Source organism: Crocuta crocuta, unplaced genomic scaffold, assembly GCF_008692635.1.
Source record: "Crocuta crocuta isolate KB4526 unplaced genomic scaffold, BGI_CrCroc_1.0 scaffold332, whole genome shotgun sequence".
NCBI lineage: Eukaryota > Metazoa > Chordata > Mammalia > Carnivora > Hyaenidae > Crocuta > Crocuta crocuta.
Window position 1 is genome coordinate 649,870 of NW_027532025.1, and position 18,970 is coordinate 668,839.

Genomic DNA, 18,970 nt, shown 5'->3' on the forward strand with positions numbered 1-18,970 from the left:
TCTGAGAGAGAGAGAGACAGAGAGAGAGCATGAGTGGGGGAGGGTCAGAGAGAGAGGGAGATAAAAATCTGAAACAGGCTCCAGGCTCTGAGCTAGCTGTCAGCACAGAGCCCGGGCAGGGCTCGAACCCACAAACTGTGAGATCATGACCTGAGCTGAAGTCAGACGCTTAACCGACTGAGCCACCCAGGCACCTCTGAACATTAATATTTTGAGAGGAACTTTTTTCTTCCTGAGCAGTAGTCTCAACAGTGATCTTAGAGTACTCAGTGAACCATGTTGTGAACAGATGTGCAGTCACCCAGGCTCTGTATTTCCATTTGTAGAGCACAGACAGAGTAGATTTAGCATAATTTTTTAGAGCCCTAGGATTTTCAGGATGGTAAAGGTGCACTGACTTTAAAGTTACCAGTTACATTAGATCCTAACAAGAGAGTCAGGCTGTCCTTCAGAAGACTTGAAGCCAGGCATTGACTTCTCTTTAACTATGAAAGTCCTAGATGGCATCCTCTTTCAATAAAAAGCTGTTTTGTCTATATTGAAAATCTGTTGTTTACTGTAGTCACTTTCATGATTTATCTCAGCTAGATCTTCTGGGTAACTTGCTGTAGCTTCTACACCAGCACTTGCTGCTTCACCTTGTACTTTCACATTATGGAGACAGCTTCTTTCCTTAAATGTCATGAACTCTGCTAGCTTCAGACTTTTCTTCTACAGCTTCCTCACTTCTCTCAGCATTCATCACATCGAAGAGAGTTAGGGCCTTGCTCTGGATTAGGCTTTGGCTTGAGGGAATGTTGTGGCTGGTTTGATCTTCTACCCAGAACTCTCAAACTTTCTCCATATCATCAATAAGGCTGTTTCATTTTCTTGTCATTTGTGTGTTCACTGGAAGAGCACTTTAATTTCCTCCAAAACTTTTCCTTACATTCACAACCTGGCTAAATGTTTCTCACAAGAGGCCTAGCTTCCAGCCCCTCTCAGCTTTCAACATGTCTTGCTCACTAATCTTAATCATTTCTAGTTTTTTATTTAAAGTAAGAGATATGCAACTCTTCTTTTCATTGGAACACTGAGAGGCTAACTTACGTCATTTCAATATTTTTGTATCTCAGGGAATAGGGAGGCCTGAGGAGAGGGACAGAGATAGGGGAATGGCCAATTGGTGGAACAGTCACAACACACACATTAATTATCAGTTAAGCTTGCCATCTTATGTGAGCATCTTATAGATCACTGATTATAGATCACCATAATAAATATAATAATGAAAAAGTTAGACATATTACAAGAATTGCCATAATGCAACACAGAGACACAAAGCAAGCAAATGCTGTTGGAAAAATGGCACTGATAGACTTGCTCAACACAGGGGTGCTAACACCTTCAATTTGCAAATAACACATGATCTGTGAAGTCCAGTAAAGCAAAGTACAATAAAACAAGGTCTGCCTGTACTTACCTTGAATGAATTGTTACCAAAAGGTAGGGACTCTCCATAGTATCGATGTTCAGCAAACACCAACATAGCTTTCAGTTCCTCAGCCACATCCCACATGAACCCCTAGGAAGAATTTACAAATTCACAAGTGAAAAAAGTCACTGAACCTTTTGGCAAGCCATATATCAATGTTACACCAGACAAAAAGAGCTCTAGGAAGCTGCACAATTTATATTTGTTCTACAGATAAATAATTATTGCTTCATTGTCGCATATTAATCTCATACTATAGCAGAGTGAAACAATTAAAAATAAGCCCAAGCCACTCAACTACCAATCATTCCAACTCTCCTTATTCTGACACTGGAGCTGCATAATCAACACTGTATCGACAATAGTCTTCGAATTGCACTAAGTATCAAATAGTCTAGGAAAAACTGTAGATATATAAGTTAGTTGCCTACTCATGCTCAAATATTTACAAGATAAAAGAAGAAAACAATAGAAATAAGCTGGGCTCCCTTGGGTTTTATATTAATCACATTTTCTTAAAAATAAGTAGTAGCTAACAATAGCTAATAAAAACTGAATACTTACAATGTGTCAGGCACTGTTCTAAATACTCTATATGCATTAGTTCACTTGATTATCACAAAAATCTAAGAGATAGGTACTTTTATTATCCCCATTTTACAAACAAGGACACTGAGGCACAGTAGTTTAAATTCCTGTAGCAGTCACACTGTTAGAAAGTGGCAGAGCCAAGATTTAAGCACGGGCTGTCTGGCTTCACAGTACAATCATCAAATGCTTTTAGACCTCCTTATTTCCACACTTAATGCTGGTCATTAATCAATCACTGAATTTTTTCACTTACCTCAAGTGGTGCCCTCAGAATCCTTCTCAACAAAGCACTCTAGACAGCCAACATCAATCAATCGATTAGATTTAAATTTAGCACAGATTAAAACTATTTGTCATTCCTAGGGCACACCATTGTTTTTTAATGAACTGCTGCTTCCTAACAAGGATTAAGAACCTCTAAAAGTTTTTATTCATCTAAATCAATAAATGAGCAACTAAGAGAGCTATGCACATGTGACGATTGGGAATTTAACCTGTTATCTGTGATGGTTTCAATAACCCTCACTTTCTCTCTTAACACTTTGCCCATTCCCTGCCATTTATCTGCAGATCCTGTAACAATCAGCTCAAGCATGCCCTCCTATGCCTGCCCCATTCTGCCATTGATGATCAGTTGAGCCTCTCAACACCATTGTATTAGATCTCTATACCATGCTGCAATATTTGTTTATGTGTGTCTTACCCTACCAGACTATGAGCTTCTTTTTTTTTTCTTAAGTTTATTTATATTCAGAGAGAGAGAGAGAGAAAGCATGAGCAGGGGAGGGGAAAAGAGAGAGGGAGAGAATCCCAAGCAGGCTCTGAGACACCAGCCCAGAGTCCAACTAGGGGCTTGACACAGGTACTGAACTCACGAAACATGAGATCGTGACCTGAGCTAAAACCAAGAGCTCAACCCACTGAGTCACCCAGATGCCCCCAAATCATGAGCTTCTTACAGGTAAAGATCACCTATAAAAATGGCCAGGCCTCTGGGGAGCTGACTTCAGGCTTTGAAAGGGAGCAATTTAATTGAACATTGTAATAAGTAACTTTTGCCTGCATCTACTTCAGGGGTATTTTTATTTTTCAGAAGAGGTCCAAGTAATATATTAACAATTTAATAACATTATGTACCAGCATTGTCCTAAATTCCTAACTCTTATTTAGTCCTCAAAGCAACTATATGAACTAGATTAGTATTACTATACTCATTTAACAAGTAAGAAAACCAAGGTACAGAATAAGAAACTGCCCAAAGCACACAGCATAATGGCAAAACCAGAATCCAATCCTTATCAGTCTATCGCTCTGGACCATTCTGCTACAGTCTCTTAATAAATGAACATCCAGAATATGTGACAGTGCAACCAGGACATCTTAGTACAAAGGGATGATGTCTAGGGCTGGGAAAGGGCCAGGACCTTCTAAGGATCTATGTCTAGTCACTCCCCTGGAACTGTTCCTACACTGTGTAGCTCTTCCCTTCCATCACTTTTTTTTTTTTAATGTTTATTTATTTTTGAGAGAGACAGAGACAGAGTGCAAGCAGGGGAGGGGCTGAGAGAGAGAGGGAAGGAGACACAGAATCTGAAACAGGCTCCAGGCTCTAAGCTGTCAGCACAGAGCCCAACACGGGGCTTGAATTTAGGATTGGTAAGATCATGACCTGAGCCAAAGTCGTACACTTAAACGATGGACCTACCTAGGTGCCCCCCTTTCTATCACTGCTAAGGTAAGCCTTAAATTATGCTGCCTGTCAGAGCAGGGGTGGCAAGCACAGCCACCTATCTATAATAAAGAAGAAAAAGAGCTGGGAAAAATAACTGGACATGAGAAGATGCCCCACAGCCATGGAACCAATGGGAAGTCACACATGAGAAAGAGAAAAAGACAAAGCAGCCTCAGTTGTTTCACAGAATAACTAAGCAGGAATCTGATGGAAAATAAATCCTAATTTCACTTAATCAGTGATCTAAGAGAAATAGACAACCTAGGATCTCATTTTTCAAGGAATTATTTTATTTTCAACTAACATATTTAGACTCAACATTCCTAATAGTGAAAAATGGAAACTAATAACATTATAACTGGGTTGATATCTTTGCTTTCAATTCAGTTAGTTCAACAAACATTTACTAAGACCTCTTGAATACCAGGCCCCGTGCCAGACATCGACAATGGATAAAATGTGACTCAGTGTTCGGTCTAAGGTAATTCAGACTAGCTTTTTGGTAGAAAATTGACATTTTCTAGTCAGAGCTCTGGAACATAAAAAAGGAAAATATCTTCCTTTCAGGTATCCTTCTAAATTAAATGTTGTTAGTGGGTTTTAAGTATTGTTATAAAAGACAAAAGAATGTATGGTCAGGGAAGCAAGCTAAAATCTATACTATTTCTTTTACTGATATATATAAGAAAAATAGTAGAACAGGAAAGCTAAATTAAAATATAGCTACAAGTTTACCTCTGTCCATTCCAATTTGACAATCAAACTTGCATTTTGTTTTTCTTATTTGCACTGACAGTTTAGATTTTATTCATTCATTTAACAAATATTTATTGAGCACCTACTATATGTCTAGCACAGTTCTAGACTGAAAATATAATACAAAACAAAAAAACCCAAAAAGTTATGCCCTCATGTTTCTATTCTAGAGATCATAACCAAAACAAACAAAAACAAAAAAAATCTATATGCAATAATATCCCTATTCCCATGTCCCTCATATCCTTATTCACTCTGGTAATAAACTGGGATTTAAAAAAAAAAAATCTCCTAAGATTCAATCATCCCAAAATAGTATTTCATTCTTTTCATGAGTAATTCTTTAAGCTCTAAAGAACTTCACGATTAAATACGGTAATATTTTGTCATACATACTGCAAAACATTTTTTTCTAGTTTGTCACAAAAAAAGGCAAATTTAGCATAGGAATTTCACAAATACATACCGTATTATTGCAAAACCAGACAATGTCCCCCTCATTACCAGTGTAGAAAAGTATTGATCCATCATCTTTCTTCCAGTGCTCATCAGCTATTAGGTACCGCTGTTTAAAAGTTTTATCCATTGTAAATCCAAAATGATCAACCTATGATATGACCAAAAAAAGACAAATTTCAGAGGAAAGTAAATGAGATCAACAAAAAAGTAATTAAATTTATTCTTCCATTAAAATGGACCTATGCTACAAAAATATTCACAACTTTTTAACCTTCATTTGATTTTAATTGCAGGGGTGCCTGGTAGTAAGTTAAGCGTCCGACTTCAGCTCAGGTCATGATCTCACAGTCCATGAGTTCCAGCCCTGTCAGGCTCTGTGCTGACAGCTCGGAGCCTGGAGCCTGCTTAAGATTCTGTGTCCCCCTCTCTGTCTGTCCCTCCCCTGTTCGTGCTTTGTCTCTCTCTCTTTTTCAAAAATTAATAAATATTAAAAAAGTTTTTTACTTGATTTTAATTGCAGTAGTAAAACTGGCACTGTTATTTTGAAGTTATTTATATTGTAAAGTGTTAGGGGTGCCTGGCTGGCTCAGCTGATAGAGAGCATGTGACTCTTGAGCCCAGGGTTGTGAGTTCGAGCCCCATGCTGGGTGTGAAGCCTACTTCAACAACAACAACAATAAAACAATGTTATTGGTACTCAATATTTTCAGTGATAATAGAAAAGATAAAAGATAACAATTATAAAACCAAGGAGCTACTTAAAAACACAGTATGTTAAAACTAAAGATGAAATAGAGATACGAATTCATGAAATTTTTAAAATACAGATATCCCTTATGATCTGAATTTTCATTAACCAAACTTTCAACATCAAAATTCAAGGACTAAAGAGACCACTGAAAAGGTCTACAAACACTGTCACCCCAGTAACAATCAACATTCCAAGAACTAGGATTTTGGTGTTTAATACCATCCCACACTAAAAGGAACTAGGGCTTGTCAGTGAAACGGCTGATTAACATTTGGGGACAAGGAAGCTAAACAATAAACCGATGTATCTTGCTATGCAAGGAAGCAAGGAAGTGCTCAAAAATTAATGGAGTTTATGTCTAACAGACATAGGAACTAACTACAAGGGACTATAATTGGTTTATCTTAACAAGCTGAACATAAAACAAATTGAACATAAAAGGAATAATGACTATAGCTGATTGAAACATTCAATTTACAAAACTCTACTAGTTCAGATGGATATTAAAAAAGAAAGATAGGGGCGCCTGGGTGGCTTAGTCGGTTAAGCGTCCGACTTTCACTTTGGTCATGATCTCACGGTTCGTGGGTTCGAGCCCCGCGTCGGGCTCTGTGCTGACTGCCAGCTCAGAGCCTGGAGCCTATTTCAGAGTCTGTGTCTCCCTCTCTCTCTGACCCTCCCCTGCTCACGCTGTCTCTCTCTCTCTCTCTCTCCTAGAAATAAATAAAAATATTTTTTAAAAAAAGAAAGATATATACAGTCATGTGCCACCACTTAAGCTATTTATTAAACCAACACTAACTTAGTATTGGGAATAAAAAAAAGAACCAATGTTTAACCTGTTTTCCAACAGAATTGAGTTTCAAGGTACCATATAGTCCCAGTTAAAGAAAAAGACCTCTTTTTAATTAAATATCAACTAATGCAGAAGGAATGACAGAATTAGAAAAATGACAGTTTTGCAAACCCTTATGAAGTTACCAATTCAGGCAAGAATTACCACACGGTGTTAAATGCATAGGAGAATAAAACAGGGAAATGAAGATTCACATCAGTGCCAAAGTAATATGCAGAGTGCTCTCCTGTCACCAAGGCAAAATGGAACTTTACACTGAAAGAATCAGGCTCCCATCACCTCAATCCAGTGATCAAAATCAGTACCACTAACAGTGAGGCAGGCATGGATTATGCGCCTCCTCACGTGGTACACCACAAAGCAAATTTCACCTCTGATAAAATCATGCCCAAAATGTTCAACTAGTATCTTTTTCCAGCCTTTAGATCTAATAGATCTAATTTCTTTTAGATCTAATAGATCTAATTTCTTTTAGATCTAATTTCCTGTTTCTAGGAAATACACAGTGTAGAAGAACAAGCTAAAGGCACTCTGAATAAGCAATAAGACAAATCCAAATGTACGATAAGACAATGGTAAGGCCATGTCATGATAATCAAATTAGATTAAATAAAATTTAAGGAACAAAAGTGCCAGATGCAGTGCATGCTTCCAAATTGTATCCTAGTTTGAACAAATGATACAAATGACAATTTAGAGACAATTAGGTTAATGTGAATATGGACTAGGTATTATTACATGATACTAATGACTTGTTAATTTTGTTAGGGGTGATCATGTTGTTGTGGCTCCATAAGTAAACGTTTTTACTTTTTACAGCTGTACATTGAAGGATTTAGAGATCAGAAGGTCATGCTGTCTGCAATTTACTTGAAAATATTTCAACATAAAAAAAGTAAGCTGAATTTAAAGGAAGAAATTTTAATCTATACTGAAAGAGATAAAACACATGTTGAAACTTTACAAGAATATATCAAACGTGTCAAAAATGATAAAAGTGACATAATAATTTTAAGTTTAAAATGGACTTTAGGGACGCCTGGGTGGCTCAGTCGGCTTTGGTCATGATCTCACAGTTCATGAGTTTGAGCCCTGCATTAGGCTCTGTGCTGACAGCTCAGAGCCTGGAGCCTGCTTCAGGTTGTGTCTCCCTCTCTGCCCCCCACTTGCACTCTGTCTCTCTTTCTTTCAAAAATAAACAAACATTAAAGGCACCTGGGTGGCTCAGTCGGGTTAACATCCAACTTCAGCTCAGGTCATGGTCTCACAGTTTGTGAGTTCAAGCCCTGCATCAGGCTCTGTGCTGACAGCTCAGAGCCTGGAGCCTGCTTCAGAGTCTGTGTCTCCTTTTCTCTCTGCCCCTCCCCTGCTCATGCTCTGTCTCTCTCTCTTTCTCAAAAATAAATAAACATTTAAAAAAATTTTATTTTTATTTTTATTTATTTCTAGGAGAGAGAGAGAGACAGTGTGAGCAGGGGACCGTCAGAGACAGAGGGAGTCACAGACTGAAACAGACTCCAGGCTCCAAGCTGGCAGTCAGCACAGAGCCCAACGTGGGGCTCGAACCCACAAACCGTGAGATCATGACCTAAGCGAAAGTCGGACGCCTAACCGATTAAGCCACCCAGGTGCCCCTAAAAAATTTTTTTAAATGAACTTTAAATTTTGGGGATTTTTTAAACCTTTCCCCTAGTAAACTCACCATTTGAAATATAATTATCAAATCCTACAACATGGTAAGATTCATGTGCAATCTATCTGAATTTATAGTGTTATCCCACAGTACAGAGCCCCACTAAGCCTTTAGGATCATGGGGCCAGGGCCACCTGGGTGGCTCAGTCAGTTAAGCATCTGACTTTTGATTTCGGCTCAAGTCATGATCTCACAATTCATGAGTTCGGACCCAAAGGGTTCTGTGCTGACAGCGTGGAGCCTGCTTGAGATTCTAGCTCTTTCCCTCTCTGCCCCTCCCCCATGCTCGCTCCCTCCCTCCCTCCCTCTCTCAAAATAAGTTAATTAACTTAAAAAAAAAAAGGATCATGGAGCTGAATTTCCCTAGTGCTTTGGAGACACATAAGTGAAAATGCTGCATCTGGGCTGAGGCAGACCCAGTGCTCCATTGCTGCTCCAGCCTTTCTGGTTCAGACCTAAAGCAGGCTCTGCAAGACTTCCCGAGGCCATTCTAAAACAGATGGGACTCCGCATACCCAGCTCCATCTACACACACATACCTACCTCACACTCATACCAGAGGTCCCAAAATGCAAGTTTCTCAAAACTGCACTAAACTGCATACTTCCTAATGTCCATGATCATTATTGTATATAGCCTTAAGATATGAGCTATTCTAATCTAAAGACAGCCTCCTTCAGGAAGATAAAGTTTGTATAGAACAGGTTTATAATAATGACACCCATGTACTAAAAACCAGTCCCATTATATATGTTAATTCAATATATACAATCAATCACTCATTCAACCAGCATCTATTGAATGCCCAGGTTCTCATACTGCATCAAGAAGTAAGTTAAGAAATGGGATAAAGTGTTGGCTGAGCCATAACCCCTACATTTAATTTAAACTAGGGGTGCCTGGTGCCTCAGTCAGTTAAGTGTCCCACTTCAGCTCAGGTCATGATCTCATAGCCTGTGGGTTCAAGCCCCACATGGGGCTCTGTACTATCAGCTCAGAGCCTGGAGCTTGCTTCAGATTCTGTGTCTCCCTCTCTGTCTCTGCCCCTCCCCCACTTGTCCTCTGTGTTTCTCTCCCTCAAAAATAAACATTAAAAAAATTAAAAACAAATAAACTAATTCAACTATACCTACTCAGCCTGAAAATAAAAGAGAACAAGAAAACAGACAATGGAAGGAAGATAGACAACTGATTCCACTTGCCTCCATTCAGTTAGTACAGTACTCCTCTGGGTGAGGTCCCCACATGTCAGCAGCAGCAACACCTGGGAATCTGTTAAAAATGCAAATCTGGCTAAATCCCAGAACTACTGAATCAGAAACTGGATGGTAGAACCCAGTAGTCTGTGTTTTAATAAGCCCTCCAAGTGATTCTGATGTACAGCTGAAGTTTTTAACAACGACTAAGTTAGCCTTAGTCCCAAAATAAAACATGAATCTGCTATTACTTCTCTTGATCTAGGTTTCAGAACACCTCTAATACTACAAACATCTCACCATTCTGAAGGAGATTCTGGTGTTTAAAGATGTGCATTACCACCCAACATGGCCCCCAAATATAAACCACCCTCATCATTTGATGCTCAACAGGAAAAACCATGCTTTGTTTCACCAAAGAAGAAAGGACTGGCTGTGCTAGACTTAAAGAAAGGAGGTACATGTCTCTCTAACAAGGCATCTTACCATGGGATTTTCAAAAAGTATTCTGCCCTTGTAAAATCAAATACTGCTGTACCCTTAAAAAGCAGCCCACAAAAAAAATATTTCAGTAATCCATTCTAAAGTCTTCAAATTTGAAACCATGTTGAATTACAAGGGCCAGAAAAACTTTAGAACCAGAGAAAGCCAAACTTCCACATGTGACCACTGTCTGACCACTTCTGCTCTGAACTATTCATCCCTGACTGTTTAGATTGGGAGGAAAAGAGAAGAACTCTGGTATGGCAGAAAGAAAGCAGAAGTGAATTAATGGACCTAAACGTGAATCTCTACTGTGAGGCTTCAGGCAAGTCACTTAACCTTTCTGAGTCCAGTATCTTCCTATATAAAATAAGGATAACACAATTTAAAGGATTGCTGGGACACCTGGGTAGCTCAGTCAGTCAAGTGTCCAACTTCCGCTTAGGTCATGATCTCACAGTTCATGTTTTCGAGCCCCATGTTGGGCTCTGTGTTGACAGCTCAGAGCCTGGAGCCTGCTTCAGGTTCTGTGTCTCCCTCTCTCTCTGTTCCTCCCCTGCTCACGCTCTGTCTTTCTCTCTCTCTCTTCAAAATAAAGATTTAAAAATTTTTAACGAAAAAAATAAGTACAATAAAATAAAATAATAAAATAAAATAAATAAAGGATTGCTGTGATGATTAGAGAAAGTTTACCTAAATACCAGGTATAGTTTCTAATGTATATTAAGTACTCAGTAACTGTTAGTTCCCCTCTCCACCCCATTTGCAAACCAATCCTAAGCATGGGGTAGTTAGATGGGGTGAATAAGGGGGAGGGAAAGAATAAAGCTCTTCACAAAACAAAACTGTAATGCTTTTCACTTAGTTATAGGAAGTACCTTGGAATGTTGAAATCTTTTTTTTTTTTTTTTTACAGTTTCACCTATATATTAAATAGCTAGAAACAGGCTATGAAATCCTTTTTGCAAAACATTAGTTTACAGACTTTTCCTGGCTCTTTCTGTCTTCAAGGATATCAAACTTTAGGTTTGGAAGTTTCCAAACTGTAGTTTCCAATACCTAATGGCCCAGCACACTAGGGGCCGTGTGCCCTCTGCCGTTGAGAATTAGGATTCACATGCCACTTTCAGCTCTGTGCTCCTGAATAGAGATTTTATAAATCACAACATGAAAGGGAACAAGGGCTTTAGAAATCATTTGATCTGTGTTGTTCAACTGAAGAAACTGGACTCAAAGAGGTCAAGTGACTTGACCAAGGTCACAAGTTAGAGGCAGAACTAGAGGTTTTAAATATTTTTGCAATTTGGTTTACTGAAATAACTAAAATAAATAATAGTGCTGTTAAATAAATAAAATAAAATAAATAAAAGCAACAAAGCATGAGCTCAAAAAGGAAACACACCTCTAGTCACACACAGCAGTCCTTTCTAAAATGTAGTCCAATAGACTTCAAGAGATACTTCCCTCCACCTTGTAGATAAGAAAGAGAGCCATAAAATGTGTAGTCAAGAAGGAACAAAGAGGATATCCTTTAAATAAAATTTATTGCAGCAAAAATAACTATTGGACTTTAAAACTGTTCAAGAATAAAGTTCACATCTAGAAAAGCCTATGAGAACATTATACCTGTTATAAACAAGTTGGGTGGCAATTTGGGGATGCAGGGGAGAAAGGAGGGCAAATCACATAGGGCACCAACCACACACGCTGAGTCGGGGAAGGGCAGAGAGAGAGGGAGACACAGAATCCGAAACAGGCTTCAGGCTCTGAGCTGTCAGCACAGGGCCCAATACGGGGCTCGAACTTACAGACTGTGAGATCATGACCTGAGCCAAAGTTGGACACTCACCGACTAAGCCACCCAGGTGCTGACCCCCCCACCAATGTCAACCTTAAGCAGGAGACACTAGAGTAGCCTTCTCCAAATTTATAAAATGAAAGACATATCCTCCAGCCATTTACTAATGGTTAAAATGAAGTACATGTGGAATATTGGTCTTTTCACTGGCCTGACTCAATAATTGAAATTACTACTTTTAACCCATTTAATTAAGCATTAATAAAAAACAAAATCACACAGGGTGCCTGGTAGCTCAGTCAGTTATGCATCTGACTCCTGATTTCAGCTCGGGTCATGATCTCATGATCGTGAGATCGAGCATGGAGTCAGGCTCCGCGTAGAGTGTGGAGCCTGCTTGGGATTCTCTCTCCCTCTCCCTCTGCATCTCTCTCTGTCCTTCAAAAATAAATAAATAAATAAAATGTTTTTAAAAAGTACACTCTTACACAGTAGACTCTCATTTTAGTAAACTTAGTACACAGTTTTATTTATGCACCCAGATATATGATCATAGCTAATTGAAATTTTACTAAAGATATGAAAAGTACACTCAGAGATATACAGGACAAAAAAAAAGGACTCATACTTCCAATAAATCACAGTACCTTGAAAGAGGGCTCTCTGGTTTCCAATTCTAATCCAAAGATGCTAAAATGAAATAAGACGCCCTTTCTTCCACTTGAGTGTATACCCTGTGAATTCTGGAACTGTGGAATTACATTCTGTTAGAGTTCCTAAGTAGAGACACATTGTTTCTAGGCAAGGTTGATCTCACCTGAAGGAACAGACACCTTCATGTTGGAAGGACACAGGTTTTCAAAGAAGGAACCAAAACCTAAAAGGTAAGGCGTAGGCAGGCCATGGGTCTATAGTTGAAGGAGGCTGGATATCTATAAGTAGAATCCTACTAAGGTAAATTATCCCTCATACAGGAGGTAGCCCAAAGCTAAAATAAGATCAATATTTCTTGAGGATAGTATGGCGATGACAAAGGAAATGGCCCAAGTCTCCCCAGGAGGAAGGTGAGTCTAAGAGAAAGGACCATCCTTCCCTTCCCATAGGGATGTTCTCTTCATTGCCATCCTTAGCAGATCTAGTCTCCATTTTAACAAGGTAGAAGTTTCCTCAGATATACCCTTCAAATAAAATCATCATTCTGTATAACAAGACACTGTTCTGCACACACCCTTCTTGCAGTTCATGAGATCAAACCCCACACTGGGCTCTTCGCTGAAAGTGCAGAGCCTGCTTGGGATTTTCTCCCCCTCCCCTCTGCCCCTCCCCAGCTCACACACCTCCTCCTCTCTCTCAAGATAAATAAATATTTAAAAACAAACAAACAAACAAACAAACAAATACTTTAGGGGTGCCTGAGTGGCTCAGTTGGTTAAGTGTCTGACTTCAGCGCAGATCATAATCTCACAGTTCATGAGTTTGAGTTCTGGATTGGGCTCTGTGCTGTCATGAGGAGCCCGCTTTGGATCCTCAGTCTACCTCTCTCTCTCTGCCCCTCCCCGTATGCATGCTCTCACTGGCTCTCAAAAATAAACATTAAAAAAAAGATACTTCATAAATTTTTAAATGTTTATTTTTGAGAGACAAAGAAAAAGAGAGAGACATAGTGTGAGCAGGAGGGCCATAGAAAGAATCCAAAAGCAAGCTCCAGGCTCTGAGCTGTCAGCACAGAGCCTGATGCAGGGCTTGAACTCACAAACTGTGAGATCATGACCTGAGCCGAAATCAGACACTTAACCAACTGAGCCACCTAGGTGCCCCACTTAGAAAAAATTTTTTTAATAAATATTAAATGAATTCAGTTCAATTCTTCTAATAAGTGGTTCCTCACAATTTATGTATGAAGTCTTGTTAATGTTAGAATTTTCACACATGTTCTATTTAATAATCACTGCTTGAGAAAGAATACAGGAGAAGCTAATATAAATTTAATACTGGTATAAATGAATACACAACAGCATCTAATTACATTTGAAAAAACAGTATATGCTTGTCAAGAAAATGGATTCATGCATCCTCTCCAATAACTGTACAGTGTTCAGTAATTCCCTTTTCCTCTGACCAAGAACTGTAGGCCCCATGGAGGGAAAACATTCTAAATTAACAAAATTCTACAAAAACAAAATACTCTCTGCTCTACTGCTAAAACAGAGGTGGAAATATCCTGTCCTTGAAACACCTAAAACATTACAGTAAATCAAAACATAACATGTTTTTGAAAAAATGCTCAGGATCATTCATCATCAGGAAAATACAAATCAAAACCACAGTGAGGTACCATCTCACACCAGTCAGGATGGCTAAAATTAACAGCTCAGTCAAACACAGATGTTGGCGAGGATCTCTTTTGCACTGCTGGTGGGAATGCAAACTGGTGCAGCCACTCTGGAAAACAGTGTGGAGGTTGCTCAAAAAATTAAAAATAGAATTACCTTATGACTCAGCAATTGCACTACTAGGTATTTATCCAAGGGATACAGGTATGCTGTTTCAAAGGGGCACATACACCCAATGTTTATAGCAGCACTATCAATAATCATCAAAGTATGGAAAGAGCCATTCTGGCATCATCTGTTGGCTAACTCTGTGTAAGCATCACATAATCAGTAAGTCACATGATCAACTCCCAATGGCTTTAGCAAGCTTTGTACCACTGGAGTTACCTGGCCACAGCTTAAGCTCTGAAATTAGAAAGTACTACTGTGATGACTACATACATACATCTTAGGAAATGTTGCACCGTCAGAGGGCGCTGTTGTATAAGAAGTGGGAGAGCCTATTCAGTTTTATATATTAGATTCATAACATTTCAGATTAGATATCAAGTCCAAAGTCTTAAATGAAAAAAACTAAGACCCGGTGATGCCAATCATTTTAAATCTCTCTTTAAAAAAAATTTTTTTTTTAATGTTTATTTTTGAGAGACAGAGACAGAGCATAAGCGGGGGAGGGGCAGATAGAGAGGGAGACACAGAATCCAAAGCAGGCTCCAGGCCCCAAGCTGTCAGTGGAGACCCCAACGTGAGCCTCGAACCCATGAACCATGAGATCATGATCTGAGACAAAGTCAGATGCTTAACCGACTGAGCCACCCAGGTGCCCCAAATCTCTTTTTAAAATATAGATATAGTCACATAATTTAAATATGGCATTCAACATCCTTCTTAAAGTACAGGCTCAAAAATTCATGCTTTTAAAAATCAGAATAGTGGTTATTCTTGTAGGGGGAAAGTGACTGTAGAAGAGAATAAGGGGATTCTAGAATTAGGATGGCGTGTTTTTCTATATGTATAAGGTAATCAACAAAATAGACTTGTAAACATTTAAGATATCCTCCAAGATATATGTATTATTTTATAAAGTATATGTGTTTACATTTTTATTTCACTATAATCATATGGAAATTAGACTGCACTAAATAACATCCGTATTAGATTTTATTTCATTCAAAAATATGTACTAAGGGCCACCTGGGTAGTTCAGTTGGTTGAGTGCCCAACTCTTGATTTCAGCTCAGGTCACGATACCAAGATCATGGGATCGAGCCCTGTGTCAGGCTCTATGCTGAGCATGGAGCATGCTTAAGATTCTCTCTCTCTACTTCTCCCCCTTTCCCCCATTCATGCTCTCTCTCCCTCTCTAAAAAAAATATATATTTTTTTATAAATATATATATATAAAATATATATATACAAAAAATATATATATACACACACACATATATATGTATTGAGTACTCATTAAATGACAGGCATTAAGAGAACTAAAATACAATTTCATCTGTCAAGTTTTGAATTTAACAAAAGTGGTGAACATGCTAATAAACAATCACAGGATGGTGTAGTTAAGTTCTACAAAGGGCTATGGGAGCTCACAAGCAATAGTTACCATCCCGCCTGAGGCAATCATGCAAGGCTTCACCAAAGAGGAAATATCCAAGCTGAACTCTGAAGAGTAACAAGATTTTTTCAGGTACAGAAGAAACAGAAGAGCATTTCAAGTAAGGGGAGCAAGATAAACTGTGCAGAACAAGCCTATTCAAGAACTGCTGTTGTTTTACGGCAGGAGGTATATAATTTATGAGGGGAAGAAATGGGAGATCAGATTATATTCATCAGGCTGCCTCAGATGTAGCAATGAAAATCTTCCTATAAAGAGAAACCTACCTGAAATCTGAGCCTCTCTAAACCAACAATGAATGAAACTGGTTCACTGGAAATAGAGGAAATAGAGGCTTAATGAGGCAGAGACCTTTGTCTGGTTTGTCCACTAAATCCCCAGTGACTAGTATAATATCTGGCACATAAAAGAAGATCAATATACAGAGAATGAATGATTGCATGCCTACATCCCAGCTCTGCTATTCGTATAAAATTAGACCCAACACGGGTTCAGAGAACAGCATGATTCAAAGCAAAGAGAATGGAAGTGCCCAAGAGTAAGTTTGTGCAGGTTTATTTATTGTATGAGTCTATTACTGGCTTTGGAAGAGTTGTAGAACACTAGGTGGCTGTGCCTTTTGATCCAAACATAAAATTTAAAACCAACGCACAACAGTTTAGCCTTATCCAGGATGCTGAGGACACAGGAACTGCATGCCCTCTGCTGGGAGTAGAAACAGGAAGATAAAGAAGTATGAAATTAATATAGACAATAGACCAGCATCTGGGTGGAAGGGCAGGGGGAAAACTAATAAGCACTCTTCTGAAGTATATAACCTAAAATATACCTGACCTTGTGACAGGGTTTAGTCACAATTTTTAGGGCCAGGAAGGATTTAAAGGTGTAGTTCTCAGCCAATGCACAGCTATCTAACCCGAATGACGGCTTCCTGTAAAATGTGTATCACAGTGGCTCGTTCAGCAGCATACTGGTATTTGGTAAACCCAAATGTACTATAAAATGTTGATTTGATCAATATGTAAAACACATTTATTGAACAACAGAGTTTTATAAAGAAGGAAGACACAGATAAGAGGTATCTTGGCCAAGAGCAAAAAGTGATTAGAGGGAGCAGTTGAAACTGTAGCTAAAGAGGCATATCATGATGCAGGGGGATTCCAAGGATGCAAGACAGAATGGGGTCAACAGCACAGATGGAGGGAGAATCTCTCCTCCACTGGGAAACACATGGGTGCAGGAGGAGTTACATTTTTAGATGGAAAGGGAAGAAACTGAAGGGGTTGTAGTAAAATGCCTCTAACACACCTTAGTTTCTTAATCAGTGAAGTAGGGGGCAGGACTATGTGTTAAAAGAGCATAGTGTTGCAATGATTTGAACATAGAGGTAAAAGTGTGACATGGAAGAAGGAAGAAACTGATGCTTCGGCCTCCAGAGGGTCCCTGAGGTGGGGGCTGAATTTGCACACACAGAAACTGGCCTAGCTGTCCGTTTGCTTCAGCAGAGATCCACAACCCAGGAGTAAGAGTAGAGACGTTCAACAGCTGTATAAAACTAGGATGGGAATTTCATAAAGAGGCTGATAGAAGGACAGGGATAAAGAGACCTGAGATCATCCTTGATCTCCATGCAGCCATGAACATGTAGAAACACGAGGTTCTCTATACCATAGACAAATGCTATCGAAATCCACTTGCTGAGTTACAACAGAATCTAAACTCTGTTAGATTTATTCCATTTCATGTAGTAAAAAATCTTGACAGAACTCACATATACAATATGTAAGTATTTCAATGATAATCTTATATAAGTTATATAATGCTGTATGTTACCAAACAAAGCTTTACACATTCATATTCTCCTGCTTTGTTAAATATAATATGATGTGGTACCATTATTTTTCTTCCTTTATACTCGAGTGTTCTGAATGCTTCTGAACACACAAAATATTCTTCTGGTAGCATTGTTACAATTGTATTCCATGCCAGAACTTCTGGAAGATGGAGGCTGGTATCTGGTATAGTGTAAAAAAAAAAGAAAGAAATATCCCAGCCCGACCCCTAAAAAGGCAAAACCATGCTTTCCACATACAGGACCACAGGCCTGCGGTATAAGTAACACCATTGAAACTTCTGTACTCCCCCTCCTCTGAAGCCCTCCTGCAGAGGGCTGTGATGATTTCTCAGATCTTCTTCAACAGAGCAACCCTGTTTCTCACCCATATAACACTATTTCTGAAATGTTCACAACCCCACTCACATCCTAGTTCAGATATGTTCCTCTCATGGATGGCATGTCCAGAATTGAGTAAAATGCATGAAACGTGGTCTAATGAAGTGCCTTTTGTACCACCAGCCAGAAATAAATAATTTGTGAGTATAGTTATAGATATAGCTCCACTACTACAGCCTACTTTAAACTGAAGAGTTCAGGAAAGGTATATTGGGTTGAATAGTGCCTCCCCTCAACTCCCCAAAATTCATATTCTTCCTGGAACCTCAGAATATGACTTTATATGGAAATAGAGTCATTGTAGAGGTAAATAGTTAAGATGAGGTCATGCTGAAGCAAGATGAGCCCTTAATCCAATACACTGGTGTCCTTATGAGAAGAGACACAGAGACAAATACAGAGAGGGGAGGGCCACATAAAGGTACAGATGAACAAAAGAAAGACAGCCATGTAACAACAGAAGGAGACAATGAAATTACACAGCTACAAGCCAAGGAACACCAAGGATTGCCAGCAACCACCAGAAACTAGGAAAGGCATTGAATAGATTCTCCCTTTGGGCCCCCAAAACAAACCAATCCTGCCAAAACCTTGATTTGAACTTCTGGCCTCCAGAACTGCCACAAGACAAATTTCTGTTGCTTTAAGCCTCCCATTTGTAGTACTTTGTTACAACAGCCTTAAGAAACTGACACACACACACACACACAAAAAAGAAACTGACACAAAAGTACTCTCCATAGAGAGGCATTGAAGGTAAAGCCTAAAGGAGCCAGCCAGGGGAAGAATTCCAGAAATTAGGAATGGAAAATACAAAAGCTCAGAGGCCAGAAAGGGCATAGCATGTTGCTCCACCTGGAGCATGGTGGAGAAGAGTATGGGATGAGGCTTAGGGTAGGGAGTTTAAATTTGACATTAAGAGCAATGGGAAGCCTTAAGAGCTTTTTTTTTTTTTTTTTTAAGTTTTTTTATTTGGGGAGGGGGGGTTGCA

At 39.0% G+C, this 18,970-nt stretch overlaps 1 protein-coding gene and 1 long non-coding RNA gene across 3 annotated transcripts in view; one reads left to right on the forward strand and one right to left on the reverse strand.

The window, feature by feature from the left end:
* PRCP (prolylcarboxypeptidase) overlaps positions 1–18,970 on the reverse strand; it is a 72,368-nt gene that overhangs the window by 26,239 nt on the left and 27,159 nt on the right. The window contains exons 1-3 of one of the 2 annotated variants that reach the window (XM_077776199.1): positions 9,515–9,533; positions 5,020–5,160; positions 1,463–1,564 (exon numbers count right to left, since the gene is read on the reverse strand). In XM_077776199.1, coding sequence (XP_077632325.1) covers positions 1,463–1,564; positions 5,020–5,160; positions 9,515–9,520 — 249 coding nt within the window. In that variant the 5' untranslated portion in view covers positions 9,521–9,533. Of the gene's footprint in view, positions 1–1,462; positions 1,565–5,019; positions 5,161–9,514; positions 9,534–18,970 lie in introns of those variants that run through there. The other variant, XM_077776198.1, reaches the window with a different exon arrangement.
* Positions 12,597–18,970, forward strand: part of LOC144241654 (uncharacterized) — a 25,257-nt gene continuing 18,883 nt past the window's right edge. The window contains exon 1 of the long non-coding RNA XR_013338145.1: positions 12,597–12,673. This is a non-coding gene — a long non-coding RNA (uncharacterized LOC144241654). The remainder of the gene's footprint in view (positions 12,674–18,970) is intronic.